The sequence below is a fragment of the Bos indicus x Bos taurus genome, chromosome 21, assembly GCF_003369695.1.
Source record: "Bos indicus x Bos taurus breed Angus x Brahman F1 hybrid chromosome 21, Bos_hybrid_MaternalHap_v2.0, whole genome shotgun sequence".
Taxonomy (NCBI): domain Eukaryota; kingdom Metazoa; phylum Chordata; class Mammalia; order Artiodactyla; family Bovidae; genus Bos; species Bos indicus x Bos taurus.
Genome location: NC_040096.1, coordinates 16,440,978 through 16,466,064, shown reverse-complemented (window position 1 = coordinate 16,466,064; position 25,087 = coordinate 16,440,978). Strand labels below are relative to the sequence as shown.

The following is a 25,087-nucleotide window of genomic DNA, read 5'->3' as shown; positions in this document are numbered from 1 at the left end:
GTTAGTGTCAGTCGTGTCTGACTCTTTGCGACCCCATGGACTGTAGCCCACCAGGCTCTGCTGTCCATGGGATTCTCCAGGCAAGGATACTGGAGAGAGTAACCATTCCTCCTCCAGGGAATCTTCCTTATCCAGGGATGGAACCCAGGTCTCCTGCATTGCAGGTGGATTCTTTACCGTCTGAGCCACGAGAAAAGCCCATGTCAAATTATGAGGACACATTCAAATTCTGAAAATTCTAAGTCCACTATAATACTTACCAGAAGCTAGTCGGATGTCGGGTATAGTAGGGGTTTCCCTCATAGCTCAGTGGGTAAAGGATCCTCCTGCAACACAGGAGACCCAGGTTCAATCCCTGGGTTGGGAAGATCCCCTGGAGAAGGAAATGGCAACCTACTCTAGTATTCTTGCCTGGGAAATCCAAAGACAGAGGAGTCTGGCAGGCTACACAGTCTATGTGGTCCCAAGAGTCAGATACAACTTAGCGACTAAATCACCACAGTCGGGTATAGTAGGCTTTCTGTCAAAATTTTTATAATATCCATAGCAAGTTTTCAACTGTAGAAAAGCATGGAGAATCCATGGCTGGATCCAAACCTCAAGGTCTGTGTACGTGGTACGACAAAATTCAATGAGCCCAGAATGAACTTCGGCTAATATGCCAGCGTTCCAGCTGTTACACAACAGTCAACCACCAATCAACCTCCGCCTTCTCACCCCGTGTGTCGCAACTCACAAACAAAGTTCAGTTTGACGCTAACACACATGTAAAACCCTGTAAATCAACTGCAGAGAAAAACATTTTTCCGGTACTAACAACACGAGTCATTTGGGGAGGAAGCTCAAAGATACTTGCTGAGATACAGCAAAAGGCCCCATCAAATGGCAGAGCATGAACAATGAAGGTCAGCAGTGCACCCATCTGGAAGATGATACTCACTCTCGGCTGCCCACGCACCACGAGTACCGCAAGCCCATCCTATTTGGGTCCTGGCTTTAAGAGCAGAGGAGGAACGGCCGGGTCGGGCCTCCTCAAAGGCGTGTTTTGCTGAGTCTACTTCTGACAGGAAGTGCAGCACCTAGTTCCTTATTTGAGAGTTACTGCAATATCTTCCATGAAACCACATCACCCTCACAGTGCCAGACCTCAAGGAGTCCTACGGCGTCAACCACAGCTCCACGGAGATGGAGCGAGAGAAGACAAGCGCCAGCAGAGGGGAGGCGGGAGGGGGAGGGCGAGCACTGATCCATCTTAAACTGAACAGAAAGCTACTACCTTAGGTGTTAACAACACACCGCTGGACAACTTATGCTTCACACACATGTGCAGATTCTCTAGGAATCTTAGCACTGATATTTCTTCCTTTTTGACACAGTACAGCCACCTGCCCGTAATGACCAGAATGGGAACAGCACAAAAGAAGAAGAGCCCATCATTTGAACAACTACTCTGTATCAACAATTTGGCTCAGATTCTATGCTGATGAATAATTTAAAACACAAGTTTTATAATGCAATGGTTAGAACATGAGTTGGAAAGTCTGACAGACTTGGTTTGACTCCCTACTCAGACTACCAGCTGTGGGATCTTGGGCTAGTCACGCTTCAATTTCTCAGCAGCTCAATTTCCCCGTCTGTAGAGTGGGAATATTAGGTTTGCTGTGAGATCAAACGACCGTGACTGTGAAGTGTTACCAGCATAGCATCTGGTTCTCCCACTGTGACTCCATGGGACGCCACGGGTGGTGTGACTCTAATGAGCAAACCAGAAGGCAGTTTCTGAGTATTAGACATTTAAAAGAAAAAAGCAGGGAGACCCTGCTTGTGGGGTAACGGTCAGGCAGCCACCCCTAAACCACTTTACCGCTAGAAGAAAACAGGACTCTCGGCTCCCTGCTGTTTCACGAGATAGCATTACAGTTGTGCAGTGAACCTGACTAGGAAAAGATGTGTTAGAAGCTGGGTGGTGGTGCGGAGAGGTGTCACATTCACATTAAGCTGAGTGCTCGACTCACTGCTGGTGGATCTTCGTTCCTAGCTCTCCAAATAAAGCGACGGGCTGAGTTCCTGAGAACTGCACAGGCATGCTCTCGCTTAATCTGAACAGACCTATGAGATACACGCTGTGACTTCCTATGTTACAGATGAGGAAAACAGGTTCACAGATGACAAACAACAGGGATGCATTCAAGTTCTGCTTTGCTATTTTTTAAGGCCAAACAGCTGAATGCCTACCCAACATGTATGTGATTAACGATCAAGTACATAAAGTGCACATCTCCTTATACACTCTTGCCGCAAAAATTCTAATAACCAATTAGAGCATACATGTGTTTACTGTTAAGAGTAAAACACTATAATAATCAGTGATCGTGGAAACTGTTAATGCCACTATGCACTACACAACAGTGTTTCAGACGGTTAGAGACACAGCTTGACAGTTAATATGAATATTAAAAGAGTGCTCTGGCTAGATAACTTTATGAAGATCATCTTACCTTTTCTAAGCCACTACTGTTAACAGAAAGATAAATGATACAAGGAAGAATTATCTTCAGTTCAGTTCAGTCACTCAGTCGTGTCCAACTCTTTGCGACCCCATGAACCACAGCACGCCAGGCCTCCCTGTCCATCACCAACTCCCCGAATTCACTCAAACTCATGTACATCGAGTTGGTGATGCCATCCAGCCATGTCATCCCCTTCTCCTCCTGCCCCCAACCCTTCCCAGCATCAGGGTCTTTTCTAATGAGTCAACTCTTCGCATGAGGTGGCCAAAGTACTGGAGTTTCAGCCTCAGCATCAGTCCTTCCAATGAACACCCAGGACTGATCTCCTTTAGAATGGACTGGTTGGATCTCCTTGCAGTCCAAGGGACTCTCAAGAGTCTCCTCCAACACCACAGCTCAAAACCATCAATTGTTCAGCACTCAGCTTTCTTCATAGTCCAACTCTCACATCCATATATGACCACTGGAAAAACCATAGCCTTGACTAGATGGACCTTTGTTGGCAAGGTAATGTCTCTGCTTTTCAATATGCTATCTAGGTTGGTCATAACTTTCCTTCCAAGGAGTAAGTGTCTTTTAATTTCATGGCTGCAATCACCATCTGCAGTGATTTTGGAGCCCCCAAAAATAAAGTCTGACACTGTTTCCCCATCTATTTCCCATGAAGTGATGGGACCAGATGCCATGATCTTAGTTTTCTGAATGTTGAGCTTTAAGCTAACTTTTTCACTCTCCTCTTTCACTTTCATCAAGAGGCTTTTGAGTTCCTCTTCACTTTCTGCCATAAGGGTGGTGTCATCTGCATATCTGAGGTTATTGATATTTCTCCCGGCAATCTTGATTCCAGCTTGTGCTTCTTTCAGCCCAGCGTTTCTCATGATGTACTCTGCATATAAGTTAAATAAGCAGGGTGACATATTCCTTTTCCTATTTGGAACCAGTCTGTTGTTCCATGTCCAGTTCTAACTGTTGCTTCCTGACCTGCATATAGGTTTCTCAAGAGGCAGGTCAGGTGGTCTGGTTTCCCCATCTCTTTCAGAATTATGTTAGGATATATAAAAACTCTAATTCTGATTAACTGTTTGCTAACTTGTTCATAACACCAAATAAACATTCACTAGAATAAATGCTTTAAGTTGCACATCTCTCATTCCATTTAAGCCATGTGCCTTTCAAGGAAGATTCTATTTGTAAATGATTCATGTCTTAGACAAAATAAAAGCTGAAAAGTCAACATTGCCACCTCCAAATTTTACAAAGAGGAGACATGCCAAAACCATGTACAGCCACTATGACAAATTATCCTCAATCCAGATATAAATGTATAAAGAAATAACAGGAAAAAATGAGGTACCTCAAATACATTTTGCTAACCAAGTGTCAAAACAACAGACTTTATTAACAATACTTCAAGGACATCACAATACACACCCATGCCTCTGCATCTGCAGGAGTTGGTTCCAAGACCCCCCACCTATACCTATATCCGGGGATGCTCAAGCCCTTTATAAACGGTGTATAAAGTGTGTATGGACAATAAAACCGTTGAGCAAAACCTTGCCAAAATGACTTTTCTAATGCTAACCAAGTTCAGCAGCTCAAGAACCTTTGAAAATCACTAAATCAAGAATCCTAGGTACAAAATTCCTCTTAGAAAACATGCTCTGGAAGAACTCTCCTGAATTATAATTTTCTAACACCTACCTGTTTAGGGATACTGGTGTGTCAACAGAAAGTGAGTATGCTGTTAAGGAATCAAGAGCAATGCAGATAGAAGCTGGTGATGCTGAGAAATTACTGCTTTTCCACTATAAGACTTTTAAAACCATTAAACGTTAGTAAACACATAGAATTACTTTTTATACTGTTTCATGTTTATTCGTGTATAAGACAACTTTATTCTACACTAGTGATAGTCAGCTTTGGCCAAATACTGATTTTAGCCACATAGGTTTATTCAACATTCCTTATTTTCTTTGCTTAAAAATAATTTCCATTTCTGTTAATAATAAATGCAGGTAAGATGGTCAAGTCATTCTTTGTACTGGTATGCCTTTAAGGAAATTTCAAAATTCATCAGATGAAACTAATGTGTAATATACTAAAGGTGTGTGCTCCTTAGAGGGTAGAGAGTGCCAGCGGATCCTCATTTCCTCACACCCATCAGGCCCTAAGCTCTGGGTCCATGTTTTCTTCCACCTGGGTCTGTAGTCAAGTCAGAAATACTTTCAATGTCACGTGCTGTTGGCCACAGGAACTTTGTCACCACTAATTAAGCTGTGTAAATTCGTAATTCTTTGAAGAAAACCTCTGAGGTGTAAATGTTACACCAAGAATAAACACAGGCTGGGACTGTTTGCATGCATACTGCAGCGGGGAAAAGAAGTGCACAGTAGGAGTCACAAGACACGTGGAATGGCTCTGTTGCTCCAACCAACTAGCAGGACCCACTCACCTTCTTAGAAAGACCCAGGCAGTACAAGAGACCATGGGTTTTAGCTCAGATTTCCCATCGGGTTCAAAGTACTGCCCCATTACTTGCCAGTGACAGTGATCACCTGCGACCTGAGGACAACGTGCCCACCCCCAAAGGGTTTGGGAGAGGAGAAACATATGAGATTTTACCCAAAATGCCTGACACAAATATAATAAATGGTAACCAGTGTAATTGTTACATAAATACAAACATTATCCTCAGAAAGTTCATTTTGCAATTTGCCAGCAGGTTGCCAGATAAGGAAATCCTGAGATTAGTAGCTGAATGGCTTTTTAAAAAAGAAAACAGTGAAATGTCAAAATTCTTAAAATGCTTCAGGTTAGAAATTTACCAAAAAAAGGAAGGGGTGTTACTGAAAACCAAATCTATGATTCATTAGTTTGGTTAAAAGTCTGACAATGTTACCAAAAACACCTCCTCACAAAATTGTATTAAGAGTTTTAAAACAACCAATACACAAGCTTGTGAATAATGCCAATTTATTAACCACATGGCCTTGGGCAAACTAGCCTTTCTGGGTCTGTCTTCTCATCTGTAGAAAAAATACTGATACTACCTGTATTAACTCTATCTTAGACACTTGCTAAGAGGTTTTAAGTAAGAACACAGTGTAAAGCGTCAACGCAGCAGGGATTCAACACTCAGTTACTGCTACCAGCCTAGTTTCCACTCAATTCCACGACCCTATCTTGACCAAAACACAAAGGAGCCCCAGGAGACACAATGAGAAAAGAGGATGAGGGAATGGATACACAGAGGGAGGGAGGGAGGGATGGACAGACAAACATATGGCTGGATAGGACTTGGGCCAGCGAAATGTAAAGTTAAAAAATCGTTTGCTCTGTCCATCATTTTGAATGTAAGTTTGTGCACCTGTTTCATCCTTTCTCCTCCTAAGCAAAAGCAAAGCCTACACACTTGTTTTGCAGCTGATAGGCTACCAAGGACCCACTTGCCAAGCACTTGAAGAGGACCCTGAAAAGGCAACCACTGTGTTCACAGGACGTCCTGCTCAACAGGACTGCGTCCCATTGGGAAACGTGTACACTTGAGTGCCAGTTAATCTACCACCTGACCCTGAACTCGGGTTTCAAGAGCAAATGTCAGAAGATGGGTGTGGGCACCCCATCCCCAGACTCTCAGAGCGGGGTCACCGCTGCGGACGCTGCAGCATGAACCACCCGCTGAGGGCCTCGGTCTGCCAGGCCGGGTCTCTGCCCTGCACACGCAGTCGTGCCACCCCCGCCGGGCACACTGGACTTGCACCTGGTGTGCAGCCTCGTGGCGCTGGGCCGCTCACTTCACCTCTCTGGCCTCAGTTCCCCCGATTATAAAACGGGGACAACAATGCCTACCCTACCCACTCATTAGGCTGTTGGGAGAATTGAAATGCAAAACGGTAGCCTAAGGGTAACCAAAAAATAGATTTAAAACCATATGATGGGAAATATAAACGTTAGGTTATTTTAGTGAGGATCTTGCTCTGCTCGGGAATGTAGGGGCTGGGACTAAACGGAAAGCTGGTTGTCCCTGAGTGAGTGATGCTCACCCAGCATCCCAGGGGCCCTTCCCAAGTCTCCCTCCTCCTGTCAAATCTGCACTGAGGGAAGTATGGGACCCTGGCAATTCCACACTGTGTGTGTACCAGGAGCTCCACCGTTTCTATACAGCCTTGGGCCAGTTACTTCAATTCTCTGAGCCTCTATATTTCATCTATAAAACAGATAAAACCTATTTCACAAGGCTGTAATAAGGTTAAAATGAAGTATGACCTGCAACGTACCAACTGTGATTTCTAGGGCACTGCAGGCATTCAACAAATACAGATTTGTTGAACTGATACGGAAAAGGAGGTGAAGTACTGTTAGGACAAATACTTTCAAACTCATTCTTTGGGCAAATAAAATATTTCAGCACTTTTATGTCAACACTGGGGAGTGGAAATTCCTCAAAGAAATAACTCTTCCTGTAAGGGTGATGGCACTTATCCATCTAGCTCAACAGCCCGGAGGCGCCGACATCACTGTATGCATCAGAGCTACGCTCATCTTTTAAAGTGGTATCTGATACACTGGGAAATAATTTCAGACTCTTATCAAACAGCAGTGTTCAAATGCTGCCTTAAAAGACGTCCAACATTTTGGGCATATTTTTCTTAATATATGAAGGAAAGGACAATTAAGGAAGGAAAGGGAAAATAAGAAAAGGGTAGATGACATCTGTGTCAGCCACTGTGCTGTGCCCCGCTCCCTGAAACGCTATGCATTCTTTTCTCAAAGCAACTACCTGAGGACGGTCCCTCTTACTCTTCCCATGCCATAAACGAGGCACTGAGACACTACTTGAGTGGATCACCCAGCATCACGCAGCTCTAGCTCTACACAGGCAGAGCCTGGACTCAAAACCAGACTGCCCCGCTACAACACTCCCGACCTCTCTACAGACTGTAATTCACAGACAACTATAATTAACATTACAAAAAGGACAGTGTAGGCAGATCAATCAACGGGAAGGTGAGCTTCACTGATCAGTGAAAATCATTTCCGTGATTTTATGACTACACGGGACACTTTCATCCAGAGTCCCTTTGACTTTAATACGGCATCTGCACAAATCTCACTTGGTTCTAACAACCTGTAGTGTAGACAGACGAGATATTATCCATAAGGGAGGAGAAACATGAGACTCAAGTGGGAGAGTGACTTTTTCTGAGTCACTTGTGCACTAACTGGGGGAATGCAGATACTAACTTTTTCATCCCTAAGCAATCCCACCATACTACACTGTCTCTCTTCAAGCTGATATATAATTAAAGCCCCTTTATGTGTTCCCCCAAACCACCATAAACTGTGTGATCAATAAACCCTGATTTCTGCCACTGTATACGCCCAGCCCTCAGCCATCATTCTAGGAAGTAGATATTACTGAAGCTCAGAGAGGAAAAGTGACTTCATGGGTCCAAAGTACCACGGCTAAAAATGGCAGAGCCAAAACACAGACTTAGACCTGACCCCAAAGTCTGCACACTTTGCCTTTACCATGAATTGCCCCTGGGTCTCAGCTCTAACGAGTGACCCAGGTCCGAAGGTTGCTTATTTGTCACTAAATGAACGAGACATCAGGTAGCTCCCAGCTGTAACATGCTCCTGTTAGACGATGCCGATGCAACGTTTCTCTAACGCCGTCATTCCCGAGCATCCTAACCTAAGAGCCTGAAGACCTGGGCTGTCTCCCCGCTCTGCCCACCACTGAGGAACCTTGGGCGGGGTGTGCAACTAGCTCCTCCAAACGTGGGAGAGGACTGTGCACCCACCTAAAAGAAGTCCGTGCAGACGTGCAGGCTCCTCTTCCAGGAGTAAGATTTCTCGGGCAAAACTGGTAACATTTTATTTAAGGTGAATTTTCAGATTACAAATGCATCCATATTCACAATGTAGATCAAAATATGAAGACGTGTGCTCAATTGTGTCCAACCCTTGTGACCTCATGGACCATAGCCCACCAGGCTCCTCTGCCCATGGAGTTTTCTAGCCAAGAATACTGCAGTGGGGTGCCATTTCCTATTCCAGGGGATCTTCCCAACCCAGGGACTGAACCCACATCTCCTGTATCTCCTGCATTGGCCAGCGGGTTCTTCACAACCAAGCCACCTGAGAAGCCCTAGTCAAAATAAAAACTAAAGCAAAAGAGCTGTAAGTCAACAAAAGTTCTCTCTTCCCTGTCACTGAACAAAGTGAAAATTAATAGCTACAGGTTACAGAAAAGGGGAACTCCCCAAAATGTCCTAAACAGAGGTTCCCTATAGACATGAGTCTTACTTAAGAGAAAGCTTTTAACCCGAAGCACATTTGACATAGAAATGACTCAAGTCATTCAAAACAGATTATGGAAATAAGCCTTAGGGACACAAATGCAGAAAGAACTTGGACCCAAATCAGCACAGCACCCTTCAGTTCCCCGCTCAAAACACTCGGTATAAGCAGCAAAGAATCAAAACAACAGATTTCTCTTGGGAGAGGTATAAAGGGACTGAAATGAACATGATGTTTCAGCTAAGGCTAAACTGTAAACAGTTACAATTAATATAAAATGGATACAAACGATACTTCAACTTCATATTAACTGAATGGGAGGGTAAGAGACAGGCCTAAGTGAGAATTTACAATTTGAAAGGGAGAAGGAGTAAGCATACCCAAGTCTAAAGATTTTAGTGAACTACTAAGAAAGATAACCATCACACAGTGCAGCAATTCTTAACTTCCCACAAATCTCACTGCGAATTTCACAAATGAACTCTATTCAGAAACACACACGCATAAACTTCTGTTAATTTCAAAGGCTGTGGATCCCAGGAAGTCTCTTCTTGGGTTCTCCGAATCTTAGCGGGGAGCCCAGCCACTCTGGCCAGCCTCCCAGGAGATGCGGCTTCTGTTTCTGGCTCAGCCACCTTGTCATTCTCATCCCCTCACTCTGCCACTCTGGATCTCAGCTTCCTCATCTGCTAAAGATGATCTCATCTCTCCTGACTCTTTATGCTGGAAATTCTAGAAGAGTCTACTGACATCACAGGAAGAGTGAGGGATGTAGAAAAATCATCTCCTGATCATTTCTTAAATTGCTAACTATGACTCTTGAGACTCTTGAGAGTCCCTTGGACTGCAAGGAGATCCAAGCCAGTCCATCCTAAAGGAAATCAACCCTGAATATTCATTGGAAGGACTGATGCTGAAGCTAAAGCTCCAATACTTTGGCCACCTGCGGTGAAAAGCCGACTCATTGAAAAGACCCTGATGCTCGGGAAGACTGAAGGTGACAGGAGAAGGGGATGACAGAGAATGAGATGGTTGGATGGCATCACTGACTCAATGGACATGAATTTGAGCAAACTCTGGGAGATAGTGAAGGACAGGGAAGCCTGGTGTGCTACAGTCCATGGGTTGCAAAGAGTGGGACACGACTTAGCGACTGAACAACAATTAGGACTTGGCACTTTTTCTAGGCTGCAGAACAGTAACAGCCAGAAGAATCTCAGTTCAGAGCTAGATCTGTGACAGGGTGCCCCTACGGCCCTGCTGTAGCCCTGCTGTACTGCCCTACTGTGGACGAGACTTCTCAAGCTGGCTTTCCCTTACCTACTCCCTTTCGAAAGGAGCGAAGCGGCTGTCTCACATGTAGCAGAGGTGGCAGTATAAAGCAAAGCAAAGTCTCTCCTCCAAAAACACACACTCTAGTTTCCTTAAAGCTGTGCTGCAAGAATGGTCTTGTGACATCCTCTCCCGGCATATAAAGAAGCTGTTGTAATCATTCTATTTCCCCATCTGGATGGCAATCCGTAACCAACTCTGCTTCCCAGCAAAACCTCTGTGCTCTAAGACTAAATCTGGAGAAAACTGCACTTGAACTTCACTGCAGTAATATGGAGTTGATGGTCTCAACTTTTGGGACGAGGCTTGTCTTCCGGAGGCCGTGAGGCAGACAAGCAGAAGGAATCCAGTCATAGCCAGATGGGAAGTTCGAGGGAACGGAACGCGTTGCCCTCTGGAATACTGTCCAGGAAGAGCTCAAATATCCACAGCTCATCTGACATGAGGTGTGCCCCCTCCTGCTGTCACTGGATCGGAGGCACCCATCAGAAAGCTTTCCGCAAGGAACCTCCTGTTTGGAGTGACTGGGGACGTTCTAACCATGGGGCAGGTAAAGAAAAACAAACAACCCCCCACCCCCATTTGTATAACAGGAAGTTACATTACATTGAGATCTCCTCTGGGCCCTTCCAGACTACCCCCCACCACGTACACACACAGTTTAGAATAATAAAAAATAAAAGGCAACTAAATCGAACCTAACATGGATAAAATACCTGAGAATTTGCAAAGACTGACTTAATTTCAAGGGTCCCTCGATTGCTAAAGAACACAGATCCAATGGGATTGATTCTTGCTCATGCGGTGGAAAAGATGGTGATGATCATAAAGCAGTAAAGAATACATTAAATAAGAGAAATTATAGTTGACATTTTCTGTCTTTTATAAATACTCCAAAGAAAAGCACTGGCTGGGGAGAATGGATACATGTATATGGATGGCTGAGTCCCTTCACTGTTCATCTGAAACTCATCACAACTGTTTTTGTGGATACCCCAATACCAAATAAGAAGTTAAAAAAAAAAGTGTTGGCTGTCCTAATGCATTTATTTTTCTATTTACTCAAGAAAAAAGGAAGACGAACTCTTTGAATGTTTTGACGAACGGCCTTCCTTCCAAACACTCTCTGAAGAGTCAGAATGTGTAACAACTGGACTCACAAACACACAGGCAGGATTTCCGACAGCACGTTTCCAGGACAACTCGGTTGCTTTTTACTGCTCCTTGTATGAAGAGACCACTGCTCTCAATTTTATTTATAGAAATTACATTCAAACCAAAACTTAGTGGTTCAGCATACTTTCTATATGCAATTATTACAAGTATTTGCTTCGAGTTAACTCTTTCAAGAATTAAAGACATATCAGGGGGGAAAAAAATATATGGCACAGAAAGTCTGTTCCCTCTTGGACTAAGCTGGGGAAACTGGATGCCCTGGATCATAGAGTGCTACCCCTACAGACCAGACTTATTCTGAGTTTTCAGTAAAATTTAAGAGGCAAGAAACAGTGAGGGCAGAGAAAGCTGAGGAAAGGCAAGAAAAGGGAAGGTGACTTACGTGTGTTCCTCTCAGACAATGAAGTGCTGAGCAGGAGCAAGCTTACCGACCTCCAGTGAAAGGCAAGGCACAGAGCTGAGGGTTTACTTCCCAGCTAAGGCTGGAGATGCCACGTGGGCGGGGTTACTGTGAATGCGGGGGTGGGGCCGGCCCAGAAGGAGGAAATGGGAGAAGGCGCACTTACTCGGTCAAGAGCCTGTGCAGCTTGTGATAACCCCGCTCCAAGGCCAGGCTCACAGGTGTCGCTCCTTCCTGATTGTGGATGCTCAGAGCTCCGCGGCCACCTGGCTTCTGCAGCAGGAACCACGTCAACCTCAGCAGCCCCAGCCGCACGGCGAAATGCATCAACGTCTCTCGGGGGCCACCATCTGCAGACAGCGGACAAGACGAAGATCAGGGAGGAGAACATGAAAACCCAGAGCAAAAGAAGAAAAGGATGGTTCAGGTCAGTGCCACTGCCTCCAAGCCCCTGAGAGCATACCATTAAGCCTCAACATATAGCATGAACAATTTTACCGTGGCAGAGTATAATCATCTCTCAAAGACAAAAACGAAGCTAGGAAAAAAGGATGAGAGGCCAAATCTCCTATAGGAGACAGTCCTACAAAAGAGGAACCATTTCTATATTCTGATTTAATGCAGACGTTAAGGGTGACTGCACACATATGGGAGGGGAGGGAGGGAGGAAGACAGACAGAAAAAATTTAAGAAGTGAATGCAGCCTCGCTACATGGGGATCAGGATCCAAGGGGAATAGCTGTTGGGGCTTAGATGGGTGTATCAAAAAGTATAATTAGTTAAAAAAAAAATATCACCCAGAGAGGAGTTGGCTAGTTAAACACTAAAAACAGGTTCTGCTTGTTAAGTACACACAGGTCTTTTTATTCTCCCACATGAAGGGCAAATCAAATTGCTGGCAGTGGCAGCGTTTTTTGTTGTTTGTTTAAGAAAGAAATGCATCTTCTGGCATAATAAGAAAGACCAATTCCAAGAGGATAGGCTAACAATCTCAGAAGGAAAACTACGTGCCTGTTTCACCTGAAGCAAAGGCCCCTTTTTGGTACAGAGTCACTCTGAAAGTGGCAGAATGAGGAGGGCTTTGGAGTCAGCAAACCTGGGTTCCCATCTGGCATTTACTGTCCGTGTGACTGGACACAACCTGTTTCAGCTCTCGGAGCTCTCCTCCCTGCCTCCCTGGAGTGGGGTGCCACCACCTCTGCTCCCACAGCCGCAGTAACAGGTCACAGGAATGGGCGAGGCGCTGGTCAGGTGAAGGCTGCGGCGGGTGTTCAGTGAATGTTGCGTTCCTGCCCTTCCCCGCTCTCTGCTCTGTCCCTCCTGACCTCCAATCACAATCCAGGTTCACTGGCAACACTCTCTGCACCTCGTCCGACTTGGAATGATGAGGCTGGGCTTACCTGACCCCAGGGAATTCCACTCAGAATGGGAATGGTGCCCTGGGGTTGTGCCTGCTTTTGCCCCCTCAGCTGCACTACCATCTCTCATTCTCCAAAGCTTCCCGGAGGTCTCGACCTACCCCACCAGGCACGCTCACCCTTCTTGGACCCCAGTGTTTTCCCCTTACATTTAAGTCCCTGATGCTTCAGATGTGAGCAGTAGGGTAAGAATAAATGCATCGCAACCCTGCAACTGTATACGAACTGCACTGTCTTCTAACGTCACACATGCCTTAGTCTAGTCTCATTGCCAGGTTAAGTTTCCTGGGAGGCAAAAACCATCTTTCATATTTTACATTGTCCTTACAGAACTCAGCATACTAAATGGTTTATATGATGGGTGACAGAGGCATAAGGCTGGAAAGACATCAACACTATGGAAGGAACCAGTGCACGTGTGGGTGCCAATGTGAATAAGCAACTCAGAGCAGGTGGCCAGGCCAGAAGAAAGGACGGAAAGAATTTTCAGAAAAGATCAAGTATCACCACGTGACTTGTGCCTTGTGCTTGTTTGCAAGCACTCTGACACCCTTACAAATACAAAAAAGTGAGTAAGGCACTGCCAGGGAACTCGATGATTTTTTACAGACTGGTTAATCCGGCCTCACTAGATGGCACCTCCTTAAAGCAGTTCCTCTGCACCCCCAGTCTTTCTCATCCCTCATGTGCTCTGAGTCACCTCAGCCTTCAAAAGGCAGAGTTCCAATAACAAGACAATACACCTGCTTGAAGCTGGCATCCCGATTCCGGCACCTGGGGGGACCCCAAATCTCATCCTACAGTCCTTAGGAGCAGGTGCCACGTCTGCTTTTAGGCCGCCCCCTCTTTGCAGTCAACAGGTAATAAGAATAGTAATATCTGGTGAAGGCTGCTCAATGCCATGCACTGGGCTAGGTGCTTTGTATTCACTCTTTCCATTCTCACAATAACCCTATAAGGCCTCGTTATCCTCTTTCCGCGGATGAAGACAGGTTAATAACTGCCCACAGCAAAAATCAGCAAGATCTGAAGATGCTTCTGTCTTGAGTCTAGAAACCGATCCCTCTCCGTTACTCTATCCCATCTCTTTTTGTTAAAAAAGAAAAAAAGAAAAAAAAAACCACACAAGCATTCTCATGCTGTAGCTTAAGAAGCACCTTCTCTTGTTTTCCTCCAAAAGTAATTTTTCTTATCTAACACACAGTTTCATCATTGCTTTTGTTCCCTTCATCTCAGTTTAAAATCCAGAAGATCTACAATTTGGAATTGACCTCTGTTCTGTTTTCTCTCTTGCGATCTTTGTGTTTTCTCTGTAACTGGGAGAGCTGCTCAACTTTGCTATTCAGATCACTAACTGCATTTCCTATGATGTCAATTGGGTCCTTTGTCCCCAATCTGAATTTAATTATGCTATGGCATTCTGGTTGTCCTTGCATCATTTAAGACAACTCCCTTCCATCTTTGCCCTCATTGTGATGGCTTTTCTGCAGATGTAATTAAAGAGCCTAATCAGTTGATTTAATAAGGAAGATTATCCTAGCTAATTTGGGAAGGCCTAACCAAACCAGCTGGAAGGCTTTAATGACAGAGCTGAGATTCCCCTGGACAGAGAAGAAACCCTGCCAGAAGAGGACGGTGTCAGCCTGTGGCCGTGCAGTCCATCCAGCGTGGGACTTCCCCTCCTGTCCAGGGAGGACAGCCTTGGCTCACGCTGGTGGGTTTCAGCTTGCCCCGATCTTCTCTTCTACTCTCGCCCTCCAAATTTTGGACTTGCTTAGCTAAATCTCCACAACTGTGCAAGCCATTCCCTGAAATCATCTTCCTACTGGTTCTGGTTCTCTGGGCAACCCTGATTAACACAATCATTAAACTTGTATGTTTTTCTCCCTCATAGCTTCCTTCTCTGATTTTATAATGGGTCTGACTTCTTCAATCTCTTAAAGGGCAAATGAAAAACCTCTTCTGAATTTTCTTGGTTTCTTAATGAAAATTAGAGAGGCCACCATCTGAATACTCATGACCCTCTTCCATTCCCTTTCTGTTTCAGTTACTTCAAGGGCCTTACGCTGGTTGGTTGATTTTCCTGTTCAACTATTTTCAACTGGAAAAAAAAAATAGGTCTGTGGGCCTGGGCCCAGCTTCCCATGGAGAAGGCAGGAGGAAGTGTCTTGCTTCCTATCTACTCATGTGCTGGAAGCCTCCCTCACACTCAGCTCGGCAGAGAAAGGGGCTGTGCCTCGTGAGAGACGGCTGCACCTTTTCAAGTCATCAGCTTTTCTGTCTAAGCAAAGGGTCCCGACTTCTGTGAACAAAACGGTAATCCAAGGCTACATGTGCTTTTCCTACCGCTGGAGCCAGCCTGCTCGCAGTGCCCTTTAAATGTGTATCTGGGAGACTCCAAAATCTCCATTCTTCCTACTGTTCTGGTCTCCTCAAATAAACCTCAGGTCCAGGGTGATGCCGGAATTCTCATGCCTAGTGGGGATGGGCAGCAGCAGGCCCATGCGAGAAATGGGCATTTGGAAAAACGCCACGCATGACCTTGTAATGGAATCAAGGTTTGAGAGGCAATAAAACCTTTTGGAGCTAAAGTGCTCCATAATGAGGTAACACCTGTCTTGGAGTCAATCCTATAGATTATTATTATATATTATAAAATATCTTTGCTTATTTTCTTTTTTAGCAGCTATGAATAGGTGAAAGCATACAAAAAGTCTAGTGAGAGCAGCTAAGGAAAAATTTCCATGGAAAGCTATCAAGCAATCTGGAAAAGGTATGGGAATTAAAACCCCAAATGATTACCGTTGTGGTTTCACTAACCAAACACCAGATACAAAGAACTGAGAACACAAGTTTAGTGCAAACTGGCTGAAACCTGGCTCACCCTTCTCTCCACCCCAGAGATGATCAGATCTTCCCGGTTAGTTATACAACACCACGACTAAATAAGAAGGTAGGCTTCCCCCAGGACCTTGCTCCTCTTTGCTTTCTTCAGAGCAGGGCTTTCGAGGCCCACCTTCTGTTACCAGCAAATTGTGCTGACTGCTACTGTACGAGGGTCTTTCAGGGGAAAAACCATCTTAGTTCACCCTTTCACTAACCACAGGTGCTGAAAACCTGAGACAACTCAGTGAAACTTGGTAGCTCAGAGGGAAGATACTCCCACCCCACCATTCACCCTCCACCCACATGAACCCGTATTATTTGCCTTTAAGGCAGAACTAAGGCAAAAAAAGTCCAGTGCTTCACGTAACTAGGAAGTAAAGAACACTGAGGAGGATAAAGAGGACAAACTCCCTCCTGATGATGTATGGGTAAGGAAAGACTCTAGAAATAGGCTCAAAAAAATCTCATTCTGCTCCAAAGAGGTTTTTTTTTTTTTTTTTTTTTTTTTAAGTCCTTTTATAGAACATGCTGCTTTCCCACATCAGAGCTCATCACTGTCTTGTCCAAAAGGTTACTAGATACTGGTCATGGCGTGCTAAAAATGAAGAGCCTGGAACTTTCCTGCTGGTCCACTGGTTAAGAATCCACCCTGCAGTGTAGGGAACATGAATTCAATCCCCAGTTGGGGAACCAGGATCCTATATGCTGCCGGGGAACTAAGCCAAAGCTCTGCAACTGCAGAAGCCTGCACATTGCAACTACCGAACCTGCGTGCTTCAGAGCCCAGATGCCACAGCTAGGGAGCCCAGCGCAGCCAAAATTTAAATAAAAAAAAAAAGTTTAATAACAATAAATTTTTTAAAAGCCTACAAACTAGCACATACTCCAGGATATATTTTCCTCCGTTTTACAGATGAAGAAATTGAGAAACAGAGAGATTAAATATTCTGCACACACTCTAGGAATGAAGCCAGGATGTTAACAAATTGACCCTGCAACCTATGCTTTTTCCACTTCATAATATCAAGCCTAAGCCAAGAGTTCTTTTATTGTTTTTTAATTTATTTTTAATTGAAGGATAATTGCTTTATAGTATTGTGTTGGCTTCTGCCAAACATCAACAGGAATCAGCCATAGGTATACATATATGTCCCCTCCCACTAGAACCTCCCTCCCCATCGCACCCCTCTAGGTTGTTACAGAGCCCCGGGTTTGAGTTCCCTGCTAAAGCCAAGAGTTCTTAATGTCATGTTCTTAATGCCTGTGGTTCAGGGAGATTGACTCCTGAAACAATATGTAAAATTTTGCAGGCAGGTTCCTATGTGTATTTTTCCGTCTGGAAAAATCGGAGCTATTTCCAAAGGAGTTAGTGACCTGGGCCTTAAAAGTTAAAAAGCAATGCATCTAAACGATTCGAGTGGGAGGATTAACCATAAATCCTCCCTCACTTCTTTGTGTAAGTATCAGGCTGGAACACCTGTAAACACCCAGCTTTCAACAGGAAGCAGTGCTGTTATGTAACAAGTGCTCTATTTAGCTGCGTGATTACCCCAGGCACCAAGCTGACTTACCTTCTTCCTTTAAACATCTTTCAAAAAGCATCTGATGTGCAACTCTCTGCTCTAAGCAGACTCCTTCTTTGCATTTGTCCCCATTCCCTGGTGGCTCAAGCAGTAAAGAATCCACCTGCATGCAGGAGATGTGCAGGAGACCCAGGTTCCATCCCTGGGTCAGGAAGATCCCCTGGAGAAGTGAATGGCTCCAGTATTCTTGCCTGGGAAATCTCAGGGACAGAGGAGCCTGGTGGGCTACAGCCCACAAGATCAGAAAGAGTTGGACCCACTGAGCGACTCAACCCACCACCACCCAACAATAAGCAAGGACCTGTTATTGACGCTTTGTTTGTTGTTTAGTTGACTCTTCTGCAACCCCCACTGACCATCACCTGCCAGGCTCCTCTGTCCATGGAAATCTCCAGGATTTCCAGGATTACCACCAAGACACACAACCATCCAACACCCAAAGAATTTCCCCAGGACACTCCTTTGTGGTCAGACCTTTCCCCTACTTCAAGCCCCTGGAAACTACTAATCTATTTTCTGTCCCTACAATTTTGCTCTTTCTAGTGAGTGAATGAGTGAAAGCTGCTCAGTTGTGTCAGCCTCTTTGTGACCCCTTGGACTGTAGCCCACCAGGCTCTCCTCTGTCCATGGGATTCTCCAGGCAAGAATACTGGAGTGGGTTGCCATTCCCTTCTCCAGGGCCCTTTCTAGAGAATCATATAAATTGAGTCACAGAGTAACTTTGGAATCTGACTTCTTAGTGCAATACATTTAAAACGCATTCAGGTTCATGTGCATGTCAACAGATTACTCCTTTTTATGGCTGAGTAGTATTCCATCGCATGGGCGTACCACAGTCTGTGTGTACAGTGAGGGAGATCTGGGTTGTTTCTAGCTTGGGGTGATTGTAAATAATGCTGCTACAGGTATATTAGGGCAAAGATTTCTTAAGTAAATGTAACTTTTCATTTTTCTAGGACATAGAGCAAAAAGTGGGAATGCTAGGTCACATAATAAATCTAACTTCATAGGAGACCGCAAACCGTTTGCTGGGGCGGCTCTCTTCCAGCAAGGTCTGTGATGCGGTTGTGTGTCCTCACGAGCACCTGGCCATCCTGAAAATGTGCAACAGCGCCTTACTGTGGTTTTCAGGCATTTCCTTAAGTGCCCAAATTTGAGTTAGCCTTCCTGTACAACAGAAACTTAAGAAGTACACAGAAGACCATAAAAATACTAAATCTGGAAAGCTTCCTATTAAAGACAAAGATGCTAAGACCCAGAGAAGAGAAGGATATATGTCTAACGTCTCAGACCTGTGCTTTTCCTACAGTTCTTTCTAACCAGGTGACATGAACAAACTATCCAATTCCTGTGCCTTCTTTAAACAAGACAAAGCAAAACCACACAAAACAACTTTATGCCCCATAAATAAGTAATGCAACCCTTCTTGATACTGATTTATGAATGGCAACCAGAATAATCATTCCAATCACAACACAGAAACCGCAGGAGTGGACTTCCCTGGTGGAGCACTGGAGAAAAATCCTCCTGCCAATGCAGGGGTGGGGGTTTGATCCCTGATCTGGGACGATTCCACATGCCGGAGCAACTAAGCCCGTGAGCCACAACCAGTGAGCTTGCATGCGGCAACGACTGAAGCTTATCTAAGCCCGTGCTCTGCAGTAAGAGAGGCCACTGCAGTGAGAGGAGCCACTGCAGCGAGAAGCCACCGCAGAGAAGCCCACACACCACAACGAAGAGTGGCCCCCTCATCGCAAGTAGGGAAAGCCCACACAAGACGATGAAGGCCCAGAGCAATCAACAAACAAACAAATCAATATGGGGGGGTGGGACAGGAGGAGCTAGAAATGTCTGAACATTAGGTTTCTGGAAAAGTGCCCACTGTCCTGTATAATGGCAAATCTTCTGATCTCTAGATCTCAGTAATGCAGAGGTTTCTTAGGCACTATGTTAAAAAGAAAAAGGATAAATGCTTTTTCCCTTCATTTGAGCATCCAAGGTTCCTTTTGCATTTCACCTGGCAGGAGTGCCCGGTCTTGTCTTGACAGGAAGCCCCTGACAGTGGGGGTCCCTTCCTGCAGCTGGTCACCGCCCCAGTGGTTAAATTCAGTGGGTCTAAGAGAACTAAAGCTAGCAAAACCTCGCTGCCCTTCCTCCATGAGAAGAACACAGCTATCTGGTGGGTCTAGAGAGTGGGGAACTGAGCGCCCTCCCGGATCAGCCCCGCTGGGCACTCCTCCTCAGTCAGGGTCTGCCTGCCTGCGGGGGGGGGCCGGGGCCTTCTGGGCGACCCCTTCATAACACAATAACCAAAGTCAGGAACACTCCAGGGCAGTCCTGTGACTGTCCTGTTCTTCCAGAGATAAGAGTCGAGAGGATAAGCAACCCCTTCCGGCAAGTGGACTGATGTCAGCCTTTCCATTCAGTTTCTGTTAGGAACAAAGCAAACGCTCTGATCTTTGCGTAACTCATAAATCTTTCCATTAGATCTGCACTCAGGAGGGAAAGATGACGCTGTTCGCTGGACTCCAGGTATATGCTGCTTCATCGGGGGCGGGGGTGTGTGTGTGTGTGTGTGTTTACACACATAAACATTCACAACATCTAACAGGTGTCATTTACCGCAAGAATAATGACACAGGAAATCCCCTGTCAGAAAAAGAGGAACATATATAGATACCTACTACTTCACTGCTTTTTAAAAAGTGGAGTCCGGAGCAGATGAAATAGACCAGAGTGAGGGCACTCTGGTTACAAACTTGTGGGGTGGGCGCTCCAGGCCTTGGTTAGCTCCCCTGCATGCCCCTCCCTGTCTTTTCCTTCTTCCAGCCTCATGGAATCCCTAGACACCTTGAGAATACAATAATGAAAATCCTGTCTTTGATCTTTAGAAAGAAGTGTCAAACGTTCCTCTGCTGCCCTCCTCATGAAGGACGGGCCTCTCTCTACACACAGGAGATCAAGTGTGAAGTCCGGGCCACGGAAGGGCATCAAGCCACCAGCTACTCTGACAGCTGCCGCTCTGAGTGAGCCCTCTGTGGGGTCATTTCCTGACAAGAACGGGCCTGACAACTCGGCAGGAGGACCCAGGAGAGGCGCCACTGAGGCCACTCTGCTCCTGTAATGGCAGTCTATGCAGCCACCGTGGAGACGGGAGGAGCATCCCCAAAGGAAAGCAGCCCCATCCAAAAACAAAGAATCCCAAGCTCAAAGGCTGCGGGTCATCCGAGGTCCTTACCGTGTGAAGTTGCGTCTGTCCCCAACACATTCCACTCCGCTGGCAGCTTCAGGTGCCTGAAGGCCAGGGCAACTTTCTCATCGAGGGAGTTCACGTCCGAGGACGGGGGTCCTGAGCGATCCAGGAAACGGGTGAAGTTCAGGGCCTGCTGGTTGCCAGCACTGGTGGCCAGGAACTGGGCTGCGTCATAGGCCTCGTCCTGGATGAACTGGAAGTCCTCTTCCGCCACCACGAACACAGGCAGGCCCTCTTTGGAAGCGCAGAGCAGCACCTTCACTGTCTCGCAGCAGTCATGACCTAATGAGACACAGGCAGCAGGGAGACAGATCAGAGCCCTCCTCCTGAAAGACAGGGCAGCGGCGGCAATCAGCTCTTCCTGCATGACATACACATTCCCCCTCCTGAAAGGAACCCCCTCCTTCCCCCAAGCTCTGCCAGCAATCTTCCACACTTCACAAAACTCCATCTCTAATTCATTTTTCACAAGTGCTAGTTGCAAATATCAATTGGTTCCCCTGTTGTTGTTCCGTCGATCAGTCATGTCTGATTGTCTGCGACCCTATGGACTGTAGCTCACCAGGCTTCTCTGTCCATGAGATTTCTCCAGGCAACAATACTGGAGTGAGTGGCCATTACCTTCTCCAGGGGATCTTCCCAACCTAGAGACTGAATCCGCGTCTCCCTGTCTCCTGCATTGGCAGGCAGGTGCTTCCCCGGAGCCACCTGGAAAGCCCTGGTTCCCCTACCAAATAACAGGTTAATTTTGTATTCCAGTTGCCACCATGCTGGCAGTATAATGTTTGGCATTAACAGTCTCTGAAAATCTCAATATACACTAATTTGTTCAACTTGAACAAATTAAAGAATGAAAGCTCAAGGACCTTGCGATGAGGCCTAGCGTCCAGTGGGAAGGCTCCTGAGCAGCCCTGGATCTGGAAACCCAGCAGGGAAAAAGTCACTTCCACAGGTCACCCGGCAGGAACTGGACTGAGGCCCCAGTACCCCACTGACAGAGCCTGGCAGGGCACGGTCCATAAGATGGCAAAGAGTCAGACACGACTGAAGCGACTGAGCAGGCACCAAGCACACGACCTGATTTCACCTCACTATTATGAAGCAATTCAAGGCAGAGGAAATAACTTTTGCTCTGAGATGCCCATTCTTTCCTGTAATGCAAAGAGAACTTCAAAGAAATCGCCCGGTTTGCACAGGGATGATGCAATGCCAGGGCCAGAGACCACGGTGCCCACTGCCCAGAGGGGCAGAGAATGCATGAGCTCTGACGTCAGGCAGCAAGCTACCTGCCACCCGAGGGAGCTCCACTGGTGTCTAGACCGGGAAGGTGTGAGCACTGTTCCCGCAGGGAGGCATTCCTGGAAAGTCAGATCTCCCTGGGGTTTTCAGCAATGTTATGCATTTCCAAGATGCGGAATGTATTCATCAAAACACACTTTTCCTCCACCTTCAGGCACTGATCTCAGCTGGTTGGAACTATGCTCCTAACATCATCATTTCTTCCATAAATATCTTTCTGATGAGAAAATAAACTGGAGTTGGTGTTTCTGAGTGAGCTGCGCCCCCTGGTGCGCTGCCTGAGGAACTGCAGGCACCTGAGGGCCAGGCTCCCAGAGACCACCCACATGCAGAGCCCATCCTGGCTTCTGGATGAGCTGGAGGGTCCCTGAGTGCCACTCCGCAGACCACAGGCACAGCCAACAGAGGCTTCCCACCCGGCAGAGCAAACTAAGCTTTCTGCTGTCTTTGAAAGAGAAAACAATCATTTTTCTTCCCCATGTGACCAACGAGAGAAGTAAATCGATATTCTACAGACTTCCCCCCACCCCCACGGTGTGTGTGTTAGTCGCTTAGTCATGTACGACTCTTTGTGACCCCATGGACTGTAGCCCATCAGGCCCCTCTGTCCATGGGATTCTCCAAGCAAGAACACTGGAGAGGGTTGCCATTCCCTTCTGCAGGGGATCTTCCCAACCCAGGGATCGAACCTGGGTCTCCTGGCATTGCAGGCAGATTCTTCACCATCTGAGCCACCAAGGAAGTCCCTTTCCCCCCAGGAGCCTCTTTAAAGGCTTTCCTTTGTGATGAAAAGTCTCTCACTGGTGTGTAATCTAAAGATGGGAACAAATACTGACTAACCAAGAACCTATGACACACCAGGCATCTGATGTGTCATTTTCTCAACACAACAAATTTATATGGTGTGTACTGTCCTCACGTTATAGATGAGAAAACTGAGACTTCAAGAGATAAACTGCCCAGATTCACACAACCATGAAGCAGAATCTATCAGGTCTGATGCTAAACATCATGGTGTGAGAGTTCTGTAAAGCACTGCTTACAAATAAAGAAGTAACAGTGACAGTTACGCCCCTGTCTGCAAGGAGCCCACCCTATACCTGGAATGACAGGCCAGTATGCCTATTAAAGCCAGAGGAACAGGCTCACAAACCCCGGAAATCAGTCTCCATACAAATGCATAACTCGACCAGTTGCTCCCAATGCCTTCCCAGCTGAATTCCTTCTAGAAAGGCTGTGGGAATCAAGCATCCTCTGCCCGCATGCGCCTGGCTCTGTATGTATACTCAGATATGCATTTCAATTCAACAAATACGCTGAATGTATACATCTATTACACAAAATGAAATTAGGGGGAAAAAATATTCATCTTTCTTTGCAGGGCAGCCAGCCTAATTATATAAGACAACTTCAGCAGGAACAAATCAGCTGGTTCAGGTAGTTAAGGTTTGGGTGGTTCTCCTGGCAGAAAATACTTCTTCAAAACTGTTGTGTTACATTTAACGACTAACATCTGGGGGGTTCCCTGATGGGCCAGTGGTTAGGAGGCGGTGCTTTCACTGCTCAGGTCCAGACTCAATCCCTAGTCAGAGGGGAAAAAATCACTAACATCTATCTGGACGTCCACCAAGCTCAGGACTCTGTGAGTAGAAGCTGAACACACACCCACATCCACATCCACACACATACCCACCCCCCAGCAGCAGCAGCTAACCACAGGGATCTAAGCCCTCCAGAGGTTTAAAGAAACACAAACCATGCCACTCAAGGGAGCGGACCAGTGCACTTCACAATGTCACACGTGGGTGAAAGCTGGCAGCTAAGGACCTCCCCCACCACCCCACCCCTGCATGTGTCTTTATTGAATTTGTTGTACCCTGACTTCTGCAGCTAAGGACCTCCCCCTTTCCCCTCCCCCATTTGTCAAGTCTTTATTGAGTCTGTTACACTGTTACTTCTGCTGTTTATGTTTTGGGTCTTTGGCTGTGAGGCATGTGGGGTCTTAACTCAGGGACCAGGGATCCCCCTGCATGGGAAGGTGAAGTCTTAAACCCTGGACTCTTCTGATAGGGGTCCTGCTCCCAACTCTCAACCCCAGAGGTTCTTCACTGCAGCCCTCAACACTCTAGATGCTCAGTCGGGCCGCATCCTTCCTTCCTGCCTCTATCACTAATAATACTGATAGTAATTATCGCTATCACCAATAATCTCTGTTCCAGGCACCATTCTCAGTGCTTTCCAAATAACAGCCCATTTAACCCTCACCACAACCCTCTAAGCAGCAGTACCACTATAATCCCCATTTGTATGACAAGGAAATCAAGGCACAAAAAGGTTAAATATCTGCTCCAAAGTTCTAAAGCTCCTACCAGTGGTAGAATCATAATCTGAACCCAAGTTTCCTTGTTCTCACGTCTGCCCCTACACCTACACTGAGACAAGAAGGTTTAAAGAGGAAACGGTGCTACCATGGAAGAACCAGTGGGAAAGTATGGAAGACTCCACGTTCAAATCCTGGCTGAGACTCCTAAGTTGCCTGACCTCAGAGCATCTCTGCTTCTCCAGGCCTCACAGTGTGAGGGGGCAGCCTCTGTAGGCGCTATGGTTCCTCCAGCTGTACGAGTCTGTGGGTTTCACCAGGCAGAAGGCGGGGAGAGAGAAACTCAGGTTCCAGGAGTAGGAAATGGTTTCAAAAACATAAAAATGGAAGCAGAGTCCAAAGGATGGAATAATTACTGTAAGAGACAGTGTCAGTAAGATTACTAATCAGGCTACTTCTAGAGGCTTCGTGAGAGGACAGACCCAGGTTCAAACCTAGTTTCTTACTTCCTAGACTGTGTGGTCTGAGGAAAGTGACAAGCTCGCTAACACTTTTAAATCTAGAGAGTACCCTCATCTGCAAAGTGAAGACCTATTATTTA

At 46.1% G+C, this 25,087-nt stretch overlaps 1 protein-coding gene and 1 long non-coding RNA gene across 17 annotated transcripts in view; one reads left to right on the top strand and one right to left on the bottom strand.

Annotated features, from left to right (window-relative positions):
- Positions 1-25,087, bottom strand: part of AKAP13 (A-kinase anchoring protein 13) — a 324,450-nt gene that overhangs the window by 165,568 nt on the left and 133,795 nt on the right. For 14 of the 15 annotated variants that reach the window (XM_027522117.1, XM_027522121.1, XM_027522127.1 and 11 more), the window contains exons 4-5: positions 20,853-21,149; positions 11,894-12,077 (exon numbers count right to left, since the gene is read on the bottom strand). In XM_027522117.1, the coding sequence (XP_027377918.1) occupies positions 11,894-12,077; positions 20,853-21,149 (481 nt within the window). Of the gene's footprint in view, positions 1-11,709; positions 11,775-11,893; positions 12,078-20,852; positions 21,150-25,087 lie in introns of those variants that run through there. The other variant, XM_027522132.1, reaches the window with a different exon arrangement.
- On the top strand, positions 12,071-15,603 carry LOC113880105. 2 transcript variants are annotated; one of them, XR_003507591.1, is made up of 3 exons: positions 12,071-12,154; positions 14,636-14,859; positions 15,193-15,603. It is a non-coding gene; the product is annotated as an uncharacterized LOC113880105 (long non-coding RNA). The 2 variants fall into 2 exon arrangements; XR_003507590.1 differs by having other exon boundaries at positions 12,071-14,859.